General features: G+C 37.5%; 1 protein-coding gene and 2 long non-coding RNA genes across 3 annotated transcripts; 1 reads left to right on the top strand and 2 right to left on the bottom strand.

Annotated features, from left to right (window-relative positions):
* Window positions 1–732: 732 nt before the first annotated feature.
* Window positions 733–13,587, bottom strand: LOC144655478 (lactadherin-like). Its single transcript, XM_078515736.1, has 6 exons — window positions 13,418–13,587; window positions 8,135–8,583; window positions 7,387–7,417; window positions 6,176–6,486; window positions 3,054–3,192; window positions 733–1,672 (listed from the first exon to the last, which is right to left on the bottom strand). Exons 2-6 carry the CDS (start codon window positions 8,420–8,422, stop codon window positions 1,665–1,667), a joined length of 777 nt encoding a protein of 258 aa, XP_078371862.1. The 5' UTR covers window positions 8,423–8,583; window positions 13,418–13,587; the 3' UTR covers window positions 733–1,664.
* On the bottom strand, window positions 3,484–4,077 carry LOC144655495 (uncharacterized). Its single transcript, XR_013571132.1, has 2 exons — window positions 3,939–4,077; window positions 3,484–3,843 (listed from the first exon to the last, which is right to left on the bottom strand). It is a non-coding gene; the product is annotated as an uncharacterized LOC144655495 (long non-coding RNA).
* Window positions 4,252–4,933, top strand: LOC144655487 (uncharacterized). Its single transcript, XR_013571127.1, has 2 exons — window positions 4,252–4,477; window positions 4,567–4,933. It is a non-coding gene; the product is annotated as an uncharacterized LOC144655487 (long non-coding RNA).
* Window positions 13,588–17,532: the final 3,945 nt, after the last annotated feature.

Below are 17,532 nucleotides of genomic sequence, written 5' to 3'. Positions count from 1 at the left end.
AAAAATTGTGCACTTTGGGTAAAAGCACCAAATTTGGCATGGTGATAGCATTTAAGTTGCTGAACAATTTTAGCTATGGACCCCAGTCAGGGGGGGGTGATTTTGTACTTAGGGGGGTAAAAAAATAAATGATAAAAAAAACATGAATAGAAAACAAAAGAAAATACCAGATTTTACCAAGGATGAAATTAAACCATAACAGCTAGATACAATAGATTGCCAATAAGCTTTAGCATTTGCCTAAAACTGGCTTGAGCAAAAGGTTAAACTTAGTGTTTATGAGAACTTGAAACAAAAACGTCAACTCAGTTACAGACACATTTACGATTTCATATCAAGTGAACAAGCCATTAGTCGCCCTATAATAGCTCAAAAATGTTAATACTACTTATATCGTCCATTGTTCATGCCAATAAAAGATACTGTTCGCCTTCCTGAAGGTTTGTAAACTAAATGCTAACAGTAATTAAGGTCATTGCCCTGTATTGCATTGCGCATCCTTACTGCGCAGAATTTTACGCGTAAATTAGCGCGCGCACATAAACAAAATGGCGGCCTTTTTCTATGCGGCTTAGTCCGCGAGAGAAGTAAATTGTCGCTTTCTCGTAAACGATTCTGGTGACCTATCAATTTTTCCTTATATTTTGGGTGTAGAGATCAAATTCTTTCCGTAAAATGAAAACAGATCAATTCTTGTGTTTGAAAAATAAATTATCGCTAAAAACGTGTACTCTGCTTGTACTAGCAGAGGAATTTTATATATGGAATATATATGGAATATACAAGGTCTTCCCGCTCCTAAACGAATCTGGTGACCCCCCCCCCCCCCCCTTTTTTATTTCAAAATTTAAGTTCCCTTAAAGTAATAAACCAGTAGGCGAAGTTTGGTTAAAAATCTATGTTCAGTTCTATTTCAGGGGAATGACCTTAATAGATATGGACATTTCTTTATGTTTTAGAGTGCACGAGATTGACAGCTATTACTAAACATGTAACTGCTAACCAAGTGAACTCTAGATCGTTTTCACGTGACGTCATCAAGTACTAAAATCCAAATCTAAAGAGATCATAAAGGTTTTTTTCCACATCAGGCATAAGAAGTACTGAAATTATATCTGTTTGCAACTTTTCAGCTCAATAGCAGCCTTTCTTTGGAAACCAGCGCGTTTTGAATCAGAGTTCCGGCGGTGCGTGAGAAAGGTTACGATCATGTTTGTCAAAAAATATATATTTATCTTGTGATTTCTAGCCATTTGAGAAGTTAAAAAAGCACTGAGGAAAACTTTTCATGCGACTGTTTGTTTGTCCAGTACAAATAATCAGTGGCCTAGATAGCCAGTGTCAATTCCAGATGTTTACGATATTTTTGGTTTCCATATTGGTGTACCACCGAAGTACACCAATAAAGTGGCTCCATACTGGGCTCTGTAAATTTGTGCAAACATTCCGATGAATATCTGAAGTGTGGGATAACGCATGGACCTAATACTAGGAGAAATGACTTCTTTAATGGGCTTGGGCTTGGGCTTGGGCTTGGGCTTTTTGTAGTTTACTTAGTCACTTTTAATTAAAGGTTTGCTAAGCATGTAAAAAGCTGCGGACAATCACAGAAATATTTAAAAGAAATACTGTGTCTTTCTTCTCCTTTCAAAACCGCTTTTCTTTCAGGCAGCTGTTGAAAAGAAAAACATATTAGAGGTGTTAACGGTCTAGGAATCTTCATGTTACTTATTTTTCAAGAGATCCTGCAATCCTTATCCTACAGTATATGGGTTTGGTTATGGTGATACGCGTTGTAGAGGACTTTATTTTTAATCGTGTATTCGCCTGCATGGACAAATTGTATAAATAAATAAAAAATAAACAAATAAATACTTTTGCATAAATGGTCCCAATGTGAGCATAACTGAGACCTTTAAACATTCTTCACGTCTCTCTACTCTTTCGTATTTTTCTTCGATTGTTAAACCTGAGGAAAGGAGTGCGAGAGAACAGGACGCCAGTGCAAAATGCTCGCTGTTTTCTCTCTCGCGCGTTTTTTTACGTTGAATAATAGAGAGGCTGTGAACAGTCCATAAGACCTTTTAAAGTGCTACGATGATCATATTTTCACCCCTTGCAATTTTAGGAGTTTCATAGAATATTTAACGAAAGATTCAAAAAGCAGTTTTCAGTTTTCAAATATCTTTTAACACCGGAGATATTTAAGCTTAAAAAAATCGTATCGTAAAATATGCAAATTAGGGGACTGATGACGTCATCTACTTAACCCAATTTTATGTCAGGTACAAAAATTGAGTTATCTCGGTCTTTTTTTCCAGAGACCAATGAAACTTGGCAGACTAATAGTTCTATAGGTGACACACGTACAGTTCTAATTAAATGATGTTACCATGGCAACTCATTCTTTTCCAGTCCCATCCAATTTGATTTTAATATTTTAAAATTTTTCAGTTCGGAAAAATGAAACCCGGGCAAGACGTCCGCCTAATTCATTCATATGCTTGCTAGATCACGCTTGTAAAGCATTTTTGGCAAATAACAAAAAAAAAAAGAATGCCAGAATTGGCCCGAAAAACCTTCAGCATCAGGGGGATCTGCAACCTAGTGTGTTGCCATGGTACCCAAATTGTTCATATCGTAAAACACAACTAGCAGAGTGTTACTGCAAAAAAACAGAGACTTTTGATACAAATTGGCTGAGATATCACTTTCTTCATATTTGATCAAAATTTGGTTGCGTCTATGACGTCAACACTTTGCTAATTTGCATATTCTAAACACTTGAATATCTCTGGAAAGAAAAGAGATATTGGAAAACAGTAAACGGCATTTTTCTTGTCATAAAGAGTACTTGTTAATATTTTAAAACGGCTACGAAAGGAAAGATGCAAATTTCATCATAGTAGCACTTTGATGATTGGATTCTTAAAAACGCATTCTGTTATGGCCATTACCCATATTGCTGGGTGGAGAGAGACAATACAGACAAACAGTTCCCATTGAAATAATATTTTTAAAACGAAACAGTAATGATAGGAAATCTGTATTACCTTGACAACCGTAAAGCTCCGCTCTCATTGTCATGTGGTCATACCAAGCCACTGGTCGAAATCGGATATATCGTGCTCTGATTGGCAGATTTAGGTCATGATAAACAACAGTGTTTGAGTCTGTATTTCCAGCAAATTCCTGCATTAGCAATAAGAACGATGTTAAGAGGCTGTATCTGTAATAGTGGTCTGCCCGCTCTGGCTTGTTAAATAGATTTCGCTCTTTTCTAGTGTGTTGCAAGACTTTCATGTACTTATACTAAAAACACAATTCACTTGACCGGATCATTAATTTTTTTCGAGTTTTTAAGGATTTTCGGTTCACCCGAACGAGCACTTGTAACGACCACTGTCAAGGCTTAAATTTACCACAACTTTGAAAATTAATTAAAAAAAGAACTAACAACTTCTGTACCAAACAAACACTACAGCCTGTTAAATTATGTCTTTTTAATTTATCACACCAACTTTCACGAACATTGAGCTCGAATCAAGCTAGCAGCAAAATATTAATGACACCCCTACCACACACCTTGATGAAACACTTGAAAACGGCTCAGATTCAAACTTTATTTTTGAAAAAGTGAGGCGGTCTACTTCAATCAAACCAACGCAACCGAAAAGTAGATGTAATAGAAAATGTTCCTATTGAAAAAAACCTTTTGGTATCGTCTTAATGAAATATTTACAGCTGTGTAAACTTGCCCAATTTCGAAGATCTTCATGTTTGCAGCCATTTTGAGGGACTCGTCAGGACGAGGAGTTTCATCAACTTGCCTCGCAGAGATACCTAACACCACAGAAATAAACAAAGATTAGATATAAATGCATTGCAGTTCAACTGAAAGAGAATAAATCGTGTTTAAAAATGGAAGCTCGACTTACATTTTAACGATTTCTACGGGCGTAAGGTCATTCTTGTTCGAATTTCGCTTGATGATTCCACAACAAATAACAATATTTGACACGCAGACTTTGACTGAATGTAGCGTTTGAATCAGTTAAAGGTAGTAACCTCGTGCTTTCCCTTCTTTACCGGCGTACAGCGAAGTTGTTTTCACGACAAAACAGCAAGCATCAGGTAAAGAAGACCAAACTGACATGTTTATCGATTGGTCGGTTATATACTTCATGTATGGAGTACCGTTGTGTACCGTATGTGTACCGTATAGTGCCTCATACATGAAGTAGTGACTGACAGGCCGTTTCTTCAGCTGTTTCTTCGACGTTCAACGTTTTGCGATGGAAAATCTTTGCTGTACGCCAGTAAGGAAGGAAAAGCACAAAGTTACTGCCTTGAGCTGATTCATAGGTTACATTAAGTCGAAGTTTGTATGTCAAATATTGTTATTTCTAGTGGAATCATCGAGCGAAATTCCAATAGTAACAACCGTACGTCCGTAGACGTCCGTAACAGTCAAAATGTAAGTCGAGCTTCCATTTTTAAACACGATTTATTCTCTTTCAGTTGAACTGCACTGCATTTATATCTAATCTTTGTTTATTTCTGAAGGTGTGAGGTATGTCTGCGAGGCCAGTTGATGAAACTCCTCGTCCTGACGAGTCCCTCAAAATGGCTGCAAACATGAAGATCTTCGAAATTGGGCAAGTTTACACAGCTGTAAATATTTCATTAAGACGATACCAAAAGGTTTTTTTCAATAGGAACATTTTCTATTACATCTACTTTTCGGTTGCGTTGGTTTGATTGAAGTAGACCGCCTCACTTTTTCAAAAATAAAGTTTGAATCTGAGCCGTTTTCAAGTGTTTCATCAAGGTGTGTGGTAGGGGTGTCATTAATATTTTGCTGCTAGCTTGATTCGAGCTCAATGTTCGTGAAAGTTGGTGTGATAAATTAAAAAGACATAATTTAACAGGCTGTAGTGTTTGTTTGGTACAGAAGTTGTTAGTTCTTTTTTAATTAATTTTCAAAGTTGTGGTAAATTTAAGCCTTGACAGTGGTCGTTACAAGTGCTCGTTCGGGTGAACCGAAAATCCTTAAAAACTCGAAAAAAATTAATGATCCGGTCAAGTGAATTGTGTTTTTAGTATAAGTACATGAAAGTCTTGCAACACACTAGAAAAGAGCGAAATCTATTTAACAAGCCAGATCGGGCAGACCACTATTACAGATACAGCCTCTTAAGCATTTGCTATGTTGCAAGCCTTGCTTGGATGGCCTTTGCTGTTTTACAAATACATTGACTTTGACGTCGACGATTCTTGCTTCAACCGCATCCTTGTCTTAGTACTTAGGGATTGGCCATGAAGGGAAGCATGTGAAATAAGTAAAGTTAATTGTAATTGAGAATTATTATTTAATTATCTTGCTATTCTGACATATCACTTTAATTTATCTAATTTATGCATATGTACATATTTTGTATTTATTTTGGCATTTATGTATATAGTTGATGTGATGTCTTACAAGATTTTATCAACTTAATAAATGTAGATGTAGAAGTCATTTCAAAAATTTAGTCTTGCTTTTCAGTCATGTTGACGGAACAAGACTACTTACCCCAGGCGTAGTTTCACTCGCCCTAAAGACGGACACGTGGTGATGGTCCCTGCCGTTTTCTGTCACTAACTCCCTAAAAGACGGACACCTCTCTACGACAGACAACGGGAACACTTTGAAACCGTAAACGGTCACTTTTTCTCCAAAATCGATCCGCTATAACGGATATCTTCTCTGCTTAAGTGCATGGGCACCAAAGATGCCGTAGTTTTCTACTTACAGTGTTACACTTTTTGTTTCCATTTGTGAGTTTTGCTTATTCTAAGTAAACGACTAAAACAGACCCAGAACAAACGAGTACTCACTGTGCATAGGTCCAGTTTTATTTTCGCAGAATTACTGGTGTCCCGTTACCTCAACTCTCTATATGCCAGACACCATTCCAAGACGGAAACTTAAAGAGAGGTGCCGGTTTTTACCTCCGGTTGGGACTAATTTAATACCAGGGGCCTCAAACTTGGCCATTTTGCCCATTTCAGCATACTCTTTTCATTTCTGGCATTCTGTTTTAAGTTATATCCCATAATTTTATAAAAAGTAAGTCACGTGTTGGCCTAGCTGCTAAGGGCCAATTGAGAAACATTTTTCAGTGGGCCTTACCTTATCTGCAATTTGTCCTTGTTCCTTGTAGTACTGAAAGTTAGCCCCATCGTTACTGTACTGTAGCTTGTACTTAATTACCCAGGAATTGTGGTCAGAACGTCCTTGCGTGGCTACACCTGCCACAATCGTATTCAGATTTCCAAGATCAATCTGTAACCATTGGCTGATATCACTTTTGTAAGCTGCCCAACCTCGAAATGATTGCAGTCTGCCGTGGATGGCGGCAAAATAGTAATTATATTCTGAAGAGGCACTAATATGAGCGTTCGATATTGCACCGTTTTCCATACCGAGGGCTTTCTTGCAATCTAGATTGTTTTGGAATCAATACAAATGTATTGTTGACATAGATTCGTAATGGCATGATATTTCTATCAATATCTTTCTGCTACATAAAAAAACCTGGAATAAGAACCTAACTTTTCCAGGTTAGCCTAAACAGGTTCTTACATAAAGGGTAATTAACACAATTTTAGGCTATTTTTAAAAGTTCTTAATTGGTTCTAATTTCCTAAAGAAAAATTTACATTGTTGCTAATAAAACTTTTTAAGGCATTGAACCTATTACTTGTATACAAAAATAGTATAAAAATGAAGCACTTATCATTCAGAGCATAACAATATATACACGTACAGTAATGCCTTGTCCAAACTTATTTTCCCAAAAGTAAACATTTTGTCAATTTTAGAAAATAAGAACCTGTTTCCAAATTTAAGGCTAAATAGGTTCTTATAAAAAAAGGGTCTTATTTGCAAATTTTTGCGTAACAGGTTCTTAAATGTTAGGTTCTTACTCGCCAGTTTTTACTGTATTAAGCGCGCGGATGAAAGGCGCATATTGTGGCCTAATACACCATTAATTTTTGATTAATTATCTGCTTTCTAGCCATATAAAATTAGCTTCGCGATCCTCTTATAGTTTTGTTTACGAAAGAGACGTCAATGTATTTCGCGATTGAGTATTGCCGTCTCACTTTTCTGGCCTGTGATTGTCTCTTAAATTGAAATTGACATCGCCGCACTCAAATAAGCTGCTCACTATTCTGAAAAAACCCGTGGTCATCCGCTTGAACAACTTTCACTGTACACTCATCATTTCTACGAGTTAATCAGTGTAGAAGGCAGCTTCATTAAGGCAAAGAAATTTGTTTGGAATTACTTCAACAACTCTGGTTTAGTTTGTATTTGATCATACAGGTTGAGCTTACCCCATGATATGACAGTTCCTGTTAGTACAACCTGAAAAGAAACAACACGTTAATAACCACCGACTAACCGACGGACTGACTGACGGAAGGACGGACGGACGGACGGACGGATGGACGGAATGACTGACTGACTGACTGACGGACGGACGGACGGACGGACAGACGAAATGACTGACTGACTGACTGACTGACTGACTGACTAACGGACGGACGGACGGACGGACGGAAGGACGGACGGACGGACGGACGGACGGACGGACGGACGGACGGAATGACTGACTGATTGATTGACTGACTGACTGACTGACTGATTGACGGACGGACGGACTGACGGACAGACGGACGGAATGACTGGCTGATTGACTGACTGACTAACGGACGGACGGACGGACGGAATGACCGACTGATTGACTGACTGACTGACTGACTGACTGACTGTCTGACTGACTGACTGACTGACCGACCGACCGACCGACTGCCTGACTTACTGATTGACCGCGGAAACTTTTCCAAGATTTCCGTCAATCAAAGTTTGAAATAACCTTGCGCACGAGCGATCATAAAGTTTAACCGGCGATCAATAAATGTTATGCCGACAGATACATTTCGATACATTAACTTTGATTGACGGAAATCGTGGAAACATTTCCGCAGATGTTTTGATTTCTAAAGTCGCATATCAATGCAAACGGTGGTAGTTTTCGCAATCACAAAAAGATATAACTGTGATCCCGAACGTATCACACACCTTTTCCACGTAGAAAGAACCTTGCTGTTTCAAAAGCCTGTCCAGATGCATCTTTCTTGTTTCTCTGTGAAGCGAGCACCTTCCATCTTTTGAAACAAAATTTGCACTGCTACAAACAGCTTGCCTCGCACACAATTGAGAACAAGTCAGCAATGAGCCGACCCTTCCATTCCAAATGTCATATTCATCTAAGAAGAAAGAGTTTTCTTCGACTTGAAAGTAAACGCCATACTCTTCTGTTTTGAACATTGCTGTTAATGACAATATTATAAGAACGGCGCTCAACATCTGCAAAGAAGAAGGGCGAAAAAGGGGAATAAACTATAGATAAGGCTGAAACAATTAATGAGAACGACAGAACAAAATAATAAATAACTTGCCATTTTGTAAGTCGTGATGAGTTTATACCAACGTACTTTCAGAACTCAACTAATGCATACACCTAGTTTCTTTTGTTCATAGAACAAAAGAAAAAGGAAAAAAAGGTGAATAGGAATTAATTAGGCTTTACAACCATTAATGTTACAAATTTGCACGAAAAACGGCATCAAAACACTTCAAAATACACATCAATTAATGTGTGTAAATACACGATTAATGTGTGATTAAGCTAATTAATTCATTTTGGGTTTTTATTGTTTTCATTTTCTATTTGATATGACAACGTTATTGTAATTAGGTGTTCTAAAATTAGAAAGTAGCCTTTATGAGCTCTTTCAATTAACATCATCAAAAGCTTACCTCCAAAACTATTGGCCGTTTTACTCGACTTCATTGAATTGCACATGTCAGGCCATTTTCCTACTTTACAATAACTTACCGGATATCTGTACCATCGAAAAGTCGAACCAAAATTCTTAAATGCTCACAAGAATATGATGCTACCTACGCTTAAGCAGCTAAAAAGGAAAATAAAATAGACGGTGGGGTATGAATTTGCTTGTATGTCCGAGGGTTAACAATTTTGCCCAACACCTAAAATGTTGCAACTATTTTCAGTCTTATTATTTGAGCTTTGTTGACTGAAATAAGATTTTTTACGTTTACTTGACCATCAATGAGACAGAGGTCATATTAATTAATATTCCCAACTTCTAGTGTTTTTGAGACAGCTTTTCTATTTAATAGTATGGTAAATTCGCAATTAAAATGCACGCAAATTATCTGACTACCAGGGGGGGGGGGGGGGAAGCAACTTCCCATAGATTCTCTTATATGAAATCTGAGCGATGCTCTCACAACTTGCAAAGCAATCATCGGGGCGGTAGTCAGCGGATGTCTCTAAGGTGCATGAGCAGCTCCTTTCTTTGTGAACTTGCCAAAACAATAACAACATGGGACCAGTGAGAGAGTTCGATTTTTTTATATATGTAGTAATGAAAAAGACTTTCTAAGTTTTGTCTTTAAAGCAGCGAAAATTTCTCCGGAAAGGTTCTTGGTGTCAATATATGGTGTTTGTTATTAAATAAAACCATCACGGGAATGGTAATGTAAACGTGGCGATCGAATATTCCCGCGCTGGTCGGAGCTATTGTTCTTGCTCTATTGTTTCGAAGTTGTTTGTTGACTTGGTCTTTCTTTGTTTTACTTCATTTACAATCCCCATGTGAGCCAGTTGAAAATCGTGGTACAAACATTTGCATTTTAGCACTGAAAAGTAGCACGGCATCACAAAATTCTGCGTTCTTAAAACTACACGACGATGACGAAATTTTCGGATAAACACGCTGCTTTTAGATTTTTAGTTAAGAGAATTGAACCCCTTTATAATAAGTGATTCCACGGCATAGCAGCTTCCATTTCGCGGGAAAAGATTGCCTGTTGCATTATCGTCCAAAAACCGCTGACTTCATCGTGAATTGATCGCTTTGCAAGTTGTGAGAGCATCGCTACTCGGTCCCAGACCTCGTTTCTTTCCCCCCCTGTCTGACTACGTTTCAACATAAAACTATGTATAACAAAAAAAAACCTATGTAATTAGTCTCCAAAAAAGGTTCAACGTAAATATAAAAAAAATCGAAAATGAACGGCTTTCGTCTCCGAAATAATCGAAAAGAACGTTAAAAGAAGTGAAACCGACCTACATTGTTATCAAGGTTTCTCTTTAAAATTCAAAATTCAAACTGCAAAAAAAATATGCATGAAGGTCTTTGAATCTCCATTTAATAATTCTAATGGGAAAGACCACAAACACAATTGTTACTCCTGTGAATATAATTGCCGTAACATTTTATTGGCAGGAAGCCTAAAATGAGTACAATTCCACAATTGGTTTCGGCGCCATTAAATCCTTAGATAGGCAACTCATTAAATCCTTAGATAGGCAACTTATTAAAACTCCTAACTTCAGAGCCTTCGAGGACAAACTTAGTAAGATAAATGTCTTTCAAATGTAAAAGAAAATTATCGTGAAACACAGTAAAAACATTAATTACGTAATATATCAAACACAAGAGACAGTGTTTCATCGGGATATCCAAAACACCGAGAAGAGAGTCGAAAATACGACGCGCAGCGTAGTATTTTTGACGAGGTTTGAGGTGTTTGTATAGCCGATGAAACACTGTCTCTTGTGTTTGATATATCTTCTCAATCGAAACAAAAACTACAGAATAGACAGAGAAATAAAGTCGTAAAAGTGTATGCTAATTAAGACCGGGTATCCAAACCACCTTCATGGTTATCATTTTCTTTGTTTTAACTTGATGAATTATAAATGAGTTTGAGAAATAATAAGGCAAAACATTTATTCTCACCCATAAAGCAATATAAAATAAAATTTGAGACACGGCTGGAGACAGTTGTGCTAGAAGCCGGCCCTGTGGCGTATTTTAAGACGACGTTATTCAGATAAAATGCTTTGTCATTTCGTTTTTCTTCAAATTATAAAGAATTAAACTTTCAAAACAAACGGAAAATTGGTGCCATGTTTTTCACGGCAAATAGCTCCTCTTCTTTTTTTTTTTAATTTACCTTAAAGGGAATAACTTAAAATTTCTTTCCAACTCAGTTTAATAAAGGAAAAAAAAGTGTTTGTAAAGCGAAATAAACTGTTCCGTGCGTTGAATAAATATGATATGAAAAATGCTAATACCGTCAAATTAAATTGATATTTCCTTGAATATTAAAATCGCTTTTAAACAGCGCCACTTCTTTGCAGCTGTCTTTTTCTTTTCGCGGACAAAACAGACCGAAAAACGTCAGAATTCAACTGTATATGTTTATTTTTAGAGATGGACTATTATTTTTTTCGGACGGGGGGTTTGAAAACTTTTCCTCTGCAAACTTTTTTTTAAGTTTATGCACCTCTGCAAACATTTTCTTTCGAAATTCAAACTATATTTTTTTTATACATATCGTGTTTGCAAACAATTTATTTTGTCTTTCTAGGCCCTGCAAACATTTTTTTTTTTCAATATTTTTCATACCCCCCTCCCCTCCAAAAAAAATAATGGTCCGTCCCTTAGTTTGATATGCTACGAGACGAGCACTTCGCGAGTAGCGTTACGTACAATTTCGTTTATGGACTGATAACAACAAAACAATAGTTTTTCCAACAGGAGAGAATCGAAAGTGTTAGTAACCGGGGAAAAGCTAAAACAATCTTCAACTCAGTGACATAGTCCCTTTAACTAAACATTCTCATCGGTTTTTTTTTTTTAAATTCGTGTTCGCGAATTTCGTGTGTCTTCAGATAAATTTTCTAACCATTAGACATGATTCGAGTGAAACGCTCCGAACAAAAAACACATTTCGTTCATTTTTTTTCCAATTTAAAACGCTACCTTTGGTGATCGCCGCTCACAAAGAAGACCAAGGGATATAAAAAATGCGGACCAGAATAAAAGAACAAAGGAAACTACAAAAGTCTGAACAACACACCGAAGGATTCGACGCCAAAACCTTACTCGTTGAGGGATTAATTTTTGACAGAAATGTGCAGCTGCTGAATTTGCGTTACAGACGCTTTTCTGTCCTGTACGTTAATTTTGGTTTATGAACATATGTTCGCTAGTCTGAGTCTTATTCCAGCCTTATAGGTTTGGTTTATCAAGTTTTCAGCTTAAGCCGCCAAATTTTACTGTAATTAAAGTGTTGTATATACCTTAAATCATGGAAACCTCAAACCAGTTACGTGACAAGTACCTCAGGCCAGTAAAACTTTCGTGCCAGTTGGGTGTGTTGAATAAATATGATATGAAATATGCTAATACCTTGAAATAAAATTGATATTTCTTTGAATATTAAAACTGTTATAAAACAGCGCCACTTGTTCGCAGCTGTTTTTTTTCTCGCGGACAAAAAAAGACCGAAATACGTGTGAAAAAAGTTTTTTTTAGTTTGATACGTTACGAGACGAGCGCTTCGCGAGTAACGTGATGTACGATTTTAAAAGCAAGACGAAAACACAAGTGCTTAACTGAACTGAAAACGAAGATTTATTTTCACAAAAAGCTTACAAATGTCTCAACTGGAAAATTATTTCGTCCTGTTCAAGTGTTGAATAATCGTGACTTGAGAAAGAACTTTTAATTATGCGTGGGAACACGTGTCGCTGATTGGCTGTTTTTAATTGAAACTAATCGTGCGTGTCCGTACGGAGTCCGTTCTTGCAGCTGATCATTGTTTTCTACATTACAGCGAACGATTATCGATCCCGAACCATTCCCTTGGGATTGCTAACAGCTTTTTTCATATAACAAAGAGTCTAATGCGCATGCGCAAAGCGCACGCAAGCATTAGACTCAAAAATTCACATTGCAACGAAAAACATAAATTTGCAATTGATAGCTTGACAAGATCTAAATTTAAGCAATATGATGACTGCTGTCCATGTTAAAGGAAAAGTCTTGTTCTGATCGACAAATTGAAATTTCCTTTTTTTTTTTCTAAAAAGCGTCTTTTTCTACTAAAACATGATAACAGGAAGCTTCTTTTCTTCAGCAGTCGAGCAATGGTGTTACATTATTTAACTCATCTCTTCATGGATAACCCACATTGTCTGTGAAAATTTTCTTTACATGTTTGACATGGACTTCGGAGAAATTAAGAAAGTTGAGGGGATTTTACCGCTATTGAGAAGATTTCCCAACTATTCGACTCGACTCGATTGAACGCTGCAAGTAGAGACAAATTTTGTTTCATTGTTAAAATTCGAAACATCACTTCCAATTTACTTTTCGCAATACTGCTACCCCCCGTCGCTACCTCACATGAGGAAAAAAATGGATCCGATATTAAAAATTTCGGATCATTTGCTACTAAGTTTTTAACTCAACTTACCTTATGGAATGGAAGAATAAACTGCGGGTTATCAATAGCTCTTGAGTGGAGAGGACAAACCGTTCGCAGAACGAAATTTTCGGATGTTATAACAATAATCTGAACGTTAAAACAACTTATGCTGAATAAATTTGGTCTGACAATATGTTAATAAAATTGATGCTGCTCTCAATTTTATTCATAGACATAGACATAGACAGGCCGGCGAATGCATGGACAAATTAATTGGACATATTTTTGCAATTTCGTTATTACACGATGTACAAACACGCTCTCCAATACTGTTCCAATACATGCAAATAATGTCAATCATGACAAAAAAAAAGGAAACAAGAAAAATGGAATTTGATAAACAAACCAAGGAACTGATTTATTTCTCTCCTACGCGAATTTCATGACATTTTTTTGCGGTTCACGTTATGATATATTTCAGAGTTTTGTTGCTTGTTTGTCTTTTTTTACGAGGATATTTATAGTAAAGTAGATGTACGAATATTTAGATCAGGCATCACAATTATTGTTTCGGTTATGTTACATTTCAGTAATACATGCATATCTCTGTGATAAAACCGAGAGTAAAAGACATAAAAAGCCTATCGTCATGTCGCTCGTTTTGTTGCACTGAACTGAAAAACATTCAAAGGTTTCTGAAGATTTACATTAACGTTCTAAGGGCTCTGTCTATATGGCCCAGACAGATGTAAAGGCCCAGTCAAAAGGGTTTCACATTCTCTCAATATTTAGTGAGTCATGTTGAAAGATGTAGGGACCCATGCCACGAGAAATGGCCTAAACAAGCAATCTCAACAATAGAGTTAAGACAAAGTTTAAATAACTAGAATCACACTATTTTCTGACTATCAATATTAAAACAACAAGAACAACAAAAGCAACAACTGCAACAGCAGCACGACTTCTCCTGGGTACCACTTGCGAAAAAACTTTGTCACTAAGTTTCCTCCGATTCTAATTGGAGATAGTGTTCATCCGCAAAGAGACACTATCAGCCCTTATAGTTCACCACTAAATTTTCTCCGATTCTGATTGGTTTAAATTGAACACGTGACGCGATAGTGCCCGTCCGCCGGAGGGCACTATCAGCCCATAGTGCCCTCCCGTGAAAAAATGCCCGGATCGATAGTGCCCGCCCGTGACTGTTTTTGGTAAACAGGACGCCTGCAGACAAAAAAACCCAACCAAATTCACTGCATTTAGTGGGTTTCTCGTCTGGTTTTGTTTCGTTTGTTAAATAAAATTTCGGCTTTCAATTGAGTTTTTTATCCTCAAAAGTAAAAATAATTTACGATGCTTGTTTTTGTATGCGCGCGCGGAAGAAAATTTAGTGGTGAACAATAAAGACAATAGTGTTTCTGTCTCGGAACTATCGGTCTGATAGTTGCCCCTTGGAAATTTGATGTTCTTAAAACTAGCATATTAGCCCTCGAAGCTTCGCTTCTCGGGCTAATATTTGTTTTAAGAACATCAAATTTCCGCGGGGCAACTATCAGCCGATAGTTCCTCGACAGAAATACTCTATTGTTTAAATAGTGCCCTCCCGTGAAAAATGCCCGGATCGATAGTGCCCGCCCGTGACTGTTTTTTGTAAACAAGCTGCCTGCAGACAAAAAAACCCAACCAAATTCACTGCATTTAGTGGGTTTCTCGTCTGGTTTTGTTTCGTTTGTTAAATTTCAGCTTTCAATTGAGTTTTTTATCCTCAAAAGTAAAAATAATTCACGATGCTTGTTTTTGTATGTGCGCGCGGAAGGAAATTTAGTGGTTGACAATAAAGACAATAGAGTGTTTCTGTCTCGGAACTATCAATCTGATAGTTGCCCGTTGGAAATTTGATGTTCTTAAAACTAGCATATTTGCCCTCGAAGCTTCGCTTCTCGGACAGAAACGCTCTATTGTTAAAATAGTACCCGTTTGAAGAATATACTTGGATAGAAATCATCCGTCCAATTTTTTGCAAACAAGCGGGCCTACACCCATGAAAAAATAATCGATCTGCATTTAGTTGTGAACGAGTTTGATAACAACAGACCTTTTTAGCTTCGTTTGTTTGTTGTCCCATTTCGGGCAACGTGATCACAGTATTATCCTTGAGAATAACTTCTTTCAACTTCAAACAAATTCACGTGGAAATGAATTAATAATTTTTTAGATGGACAAAAGAACAGCTCTCTAGAGGGTATCACATGATATGAAATGGGAAATTTACATACGTAGCTTAGAGCCTGGTTTTCACTAGCGACGCAAGCATAAGCGCAAGCACAAGCGCGATCACGCAAAAAGGACAAATTTTGATCCTTGTACTTGTTGCGCTTGTGCTTTTGCTTGAGTCGAAGCTGTTTTCACGGTGAAATAAGAGTTGTTATCCTTGCACTTGTGCTTGAGCTTGTGCTTGCGTCGCTAGTGAAAACCAGGCTTAAAGGTCTATTGGCATAAGACTGCAAAACATTACAAAATGTATACGCGTTGATGTAGTGTTGATCAAGTCTCCCCAATTAGTTTTTTCTCACGCTGTCTTTTTTGTGCCAATTTATATTATGTTTCAAGAGCTAGCTCGTGAAGCCCTTTGATTTATCACGAGAGGGTAATTCTTTTATGTAATTCCCAGGATAATTCATTTGCCAAAGGAAGTTTTCAGATAAAAGTTGACTGACTTTTAAATTCACTTATTGAGCCTGTTTACTAGTAAATTATACCACAACCATGTTCGTTCTGAAAAATATAAATCCTGTGTGACATTCCCAAAAAATATAAGTGTTATGCAGGTTGAAAAATGACAGTTGCATGTAAAGAAAAAGGTGCAAACATCTACTGACTTCAGCTTGAATGATATGATTAACTTTCTTTATGCCACACAATTATTTCTAGCTTTGAGAACTAAGTGCTGCATCAAGATCGTATGTCGTCAGATTATGTACTTCTGATATCGTAGTTGAACAGGGTCAGATCTAGGAATTTCACATACAGAAGACCGACAGCTTGCGAGACACCCAAAGGGGCCACGGGGGGGGGGGGGGGGGATCACCCCGGAAAAGTGTAAAATCTAGGTCTTCCCAGATATTATTTCATGTCTACTGGGAGGATTTGTGATATAAAAAGTTAAGGCTTCGCAACACCGATTTTAAATTTCCCAGACGAAAAGAAGGAATGGGGGAGGTGAGAGGGCAGGAGGTGGTATGTGTCCATGGGTCCTCCACTGATAAATCGAGAGACCTATGAATAAACAACAGGATCAAGCTTGCAATAAGGAAGGAGGTGCTAGAAAACCACAGAAGCTAAATTTTGTGCTGTTTACCCACATTAGTATAGCCTCAATTGCAACGTAGACCAAGTTAAATCTTTAGTCTAAATAGTATGCGTACTTATCCCAATAATTCGGTTCAGAGCTTCCGAATCTTTGAAGAAAACCCTTTGGCTAGCCTTCCATGTCTTCTATATATGTAGATGCCCTTTCGGCTCGTCACGAATTCCTCCCACACGATGTGAGATTGCGTGACGAATCCAAACACTCAGGAAGGTTAGGCCTGGTTCACACCTAGCGACATAACGGCATAAAGAAAAGTTCAGTTCTTTCCTTATGCCGTTATGTTTATGTCATTATGTCCAACTATGTCGTTATGTTATGTTGTTCACACTGGTGACATAAAAACAACGTGAGGTGTTTTTCGCATTTGCGTGACCTTGTCGTTATGTCGCTAGTGTGAACCGGGCCTAGGTAAAAGGAGAAGTTCACTCCACTTGTTTCTTCGTAGTGGCTTTTGTATGTCAAAATGCCTGTTTGTGCATCTCCATTTTGCTCAAACAGAGCTCCAAGAAATACAAAAAACAAGGAGTTTCAACTATTAAAATACTCCCGCCAAACTTCAGGCTGAGCTCTTTGACGTCACGCATACATTACCAGCTCCAAGAATGCGGCGTTCAGTTGTCGAGTTTTGGGAAAGATTTCGTAGGGTTATAGCGAACGTTGGAGGCTGACATTTTGGAGAATAACATATCTTTGTGTAAACTTTTTTTTGGCGTAAAGAAAATAAATGGCCATTCTGGAGTGAACTTCTCCTTTAACCTTCACTTCATAGCTGGTCCATATGTTCACGTTTATT

This window comes from Oculina patagonica, chromosome 1 (genome assembly GCF_052425735.1).
Source record: "Oculina patagonica isolate OP01 chromosome 1, crgOcupat, whole genome shotgun sequence".
Taxonomy (NCBI): domain Eukaryota; kingdom Metazoa; phylum Cnidaria; class Anthozoa; order Scleractinia; family Oculinidae; genus Oculina; species Oculina patagonica.
Note: the sequence above shows the minus strand (reverse complement) of the source record. Positions and strands in the feature narration are given on the sequence as shown.

Excerpts from the sequence above, each read along its gene's own strand:
- LOC144655478 (XM_078515736.1), bottom strand. The coding sequence starts at position 8,422 with ATGTTGAGCGCCGTTCTTATAATATTGTCATTAACAGCAATGTTCAAA. Across the intron at positions 7,418-8,134 it reads GTTCTTTCTACGTGGAAAAG|GTTGTACTAACAGGAACTGT; the intron begins GTGTGTGATACG and ends GTTTCTTTTCAG. Across the intron at positions 6,487-7,386 it reads AGGAACTGTCATATCATGGG|ATTGCAAGAAAGCCCTCGGT; the intron begins GTAAGCTCAACC and ends AAAACAATCTAG.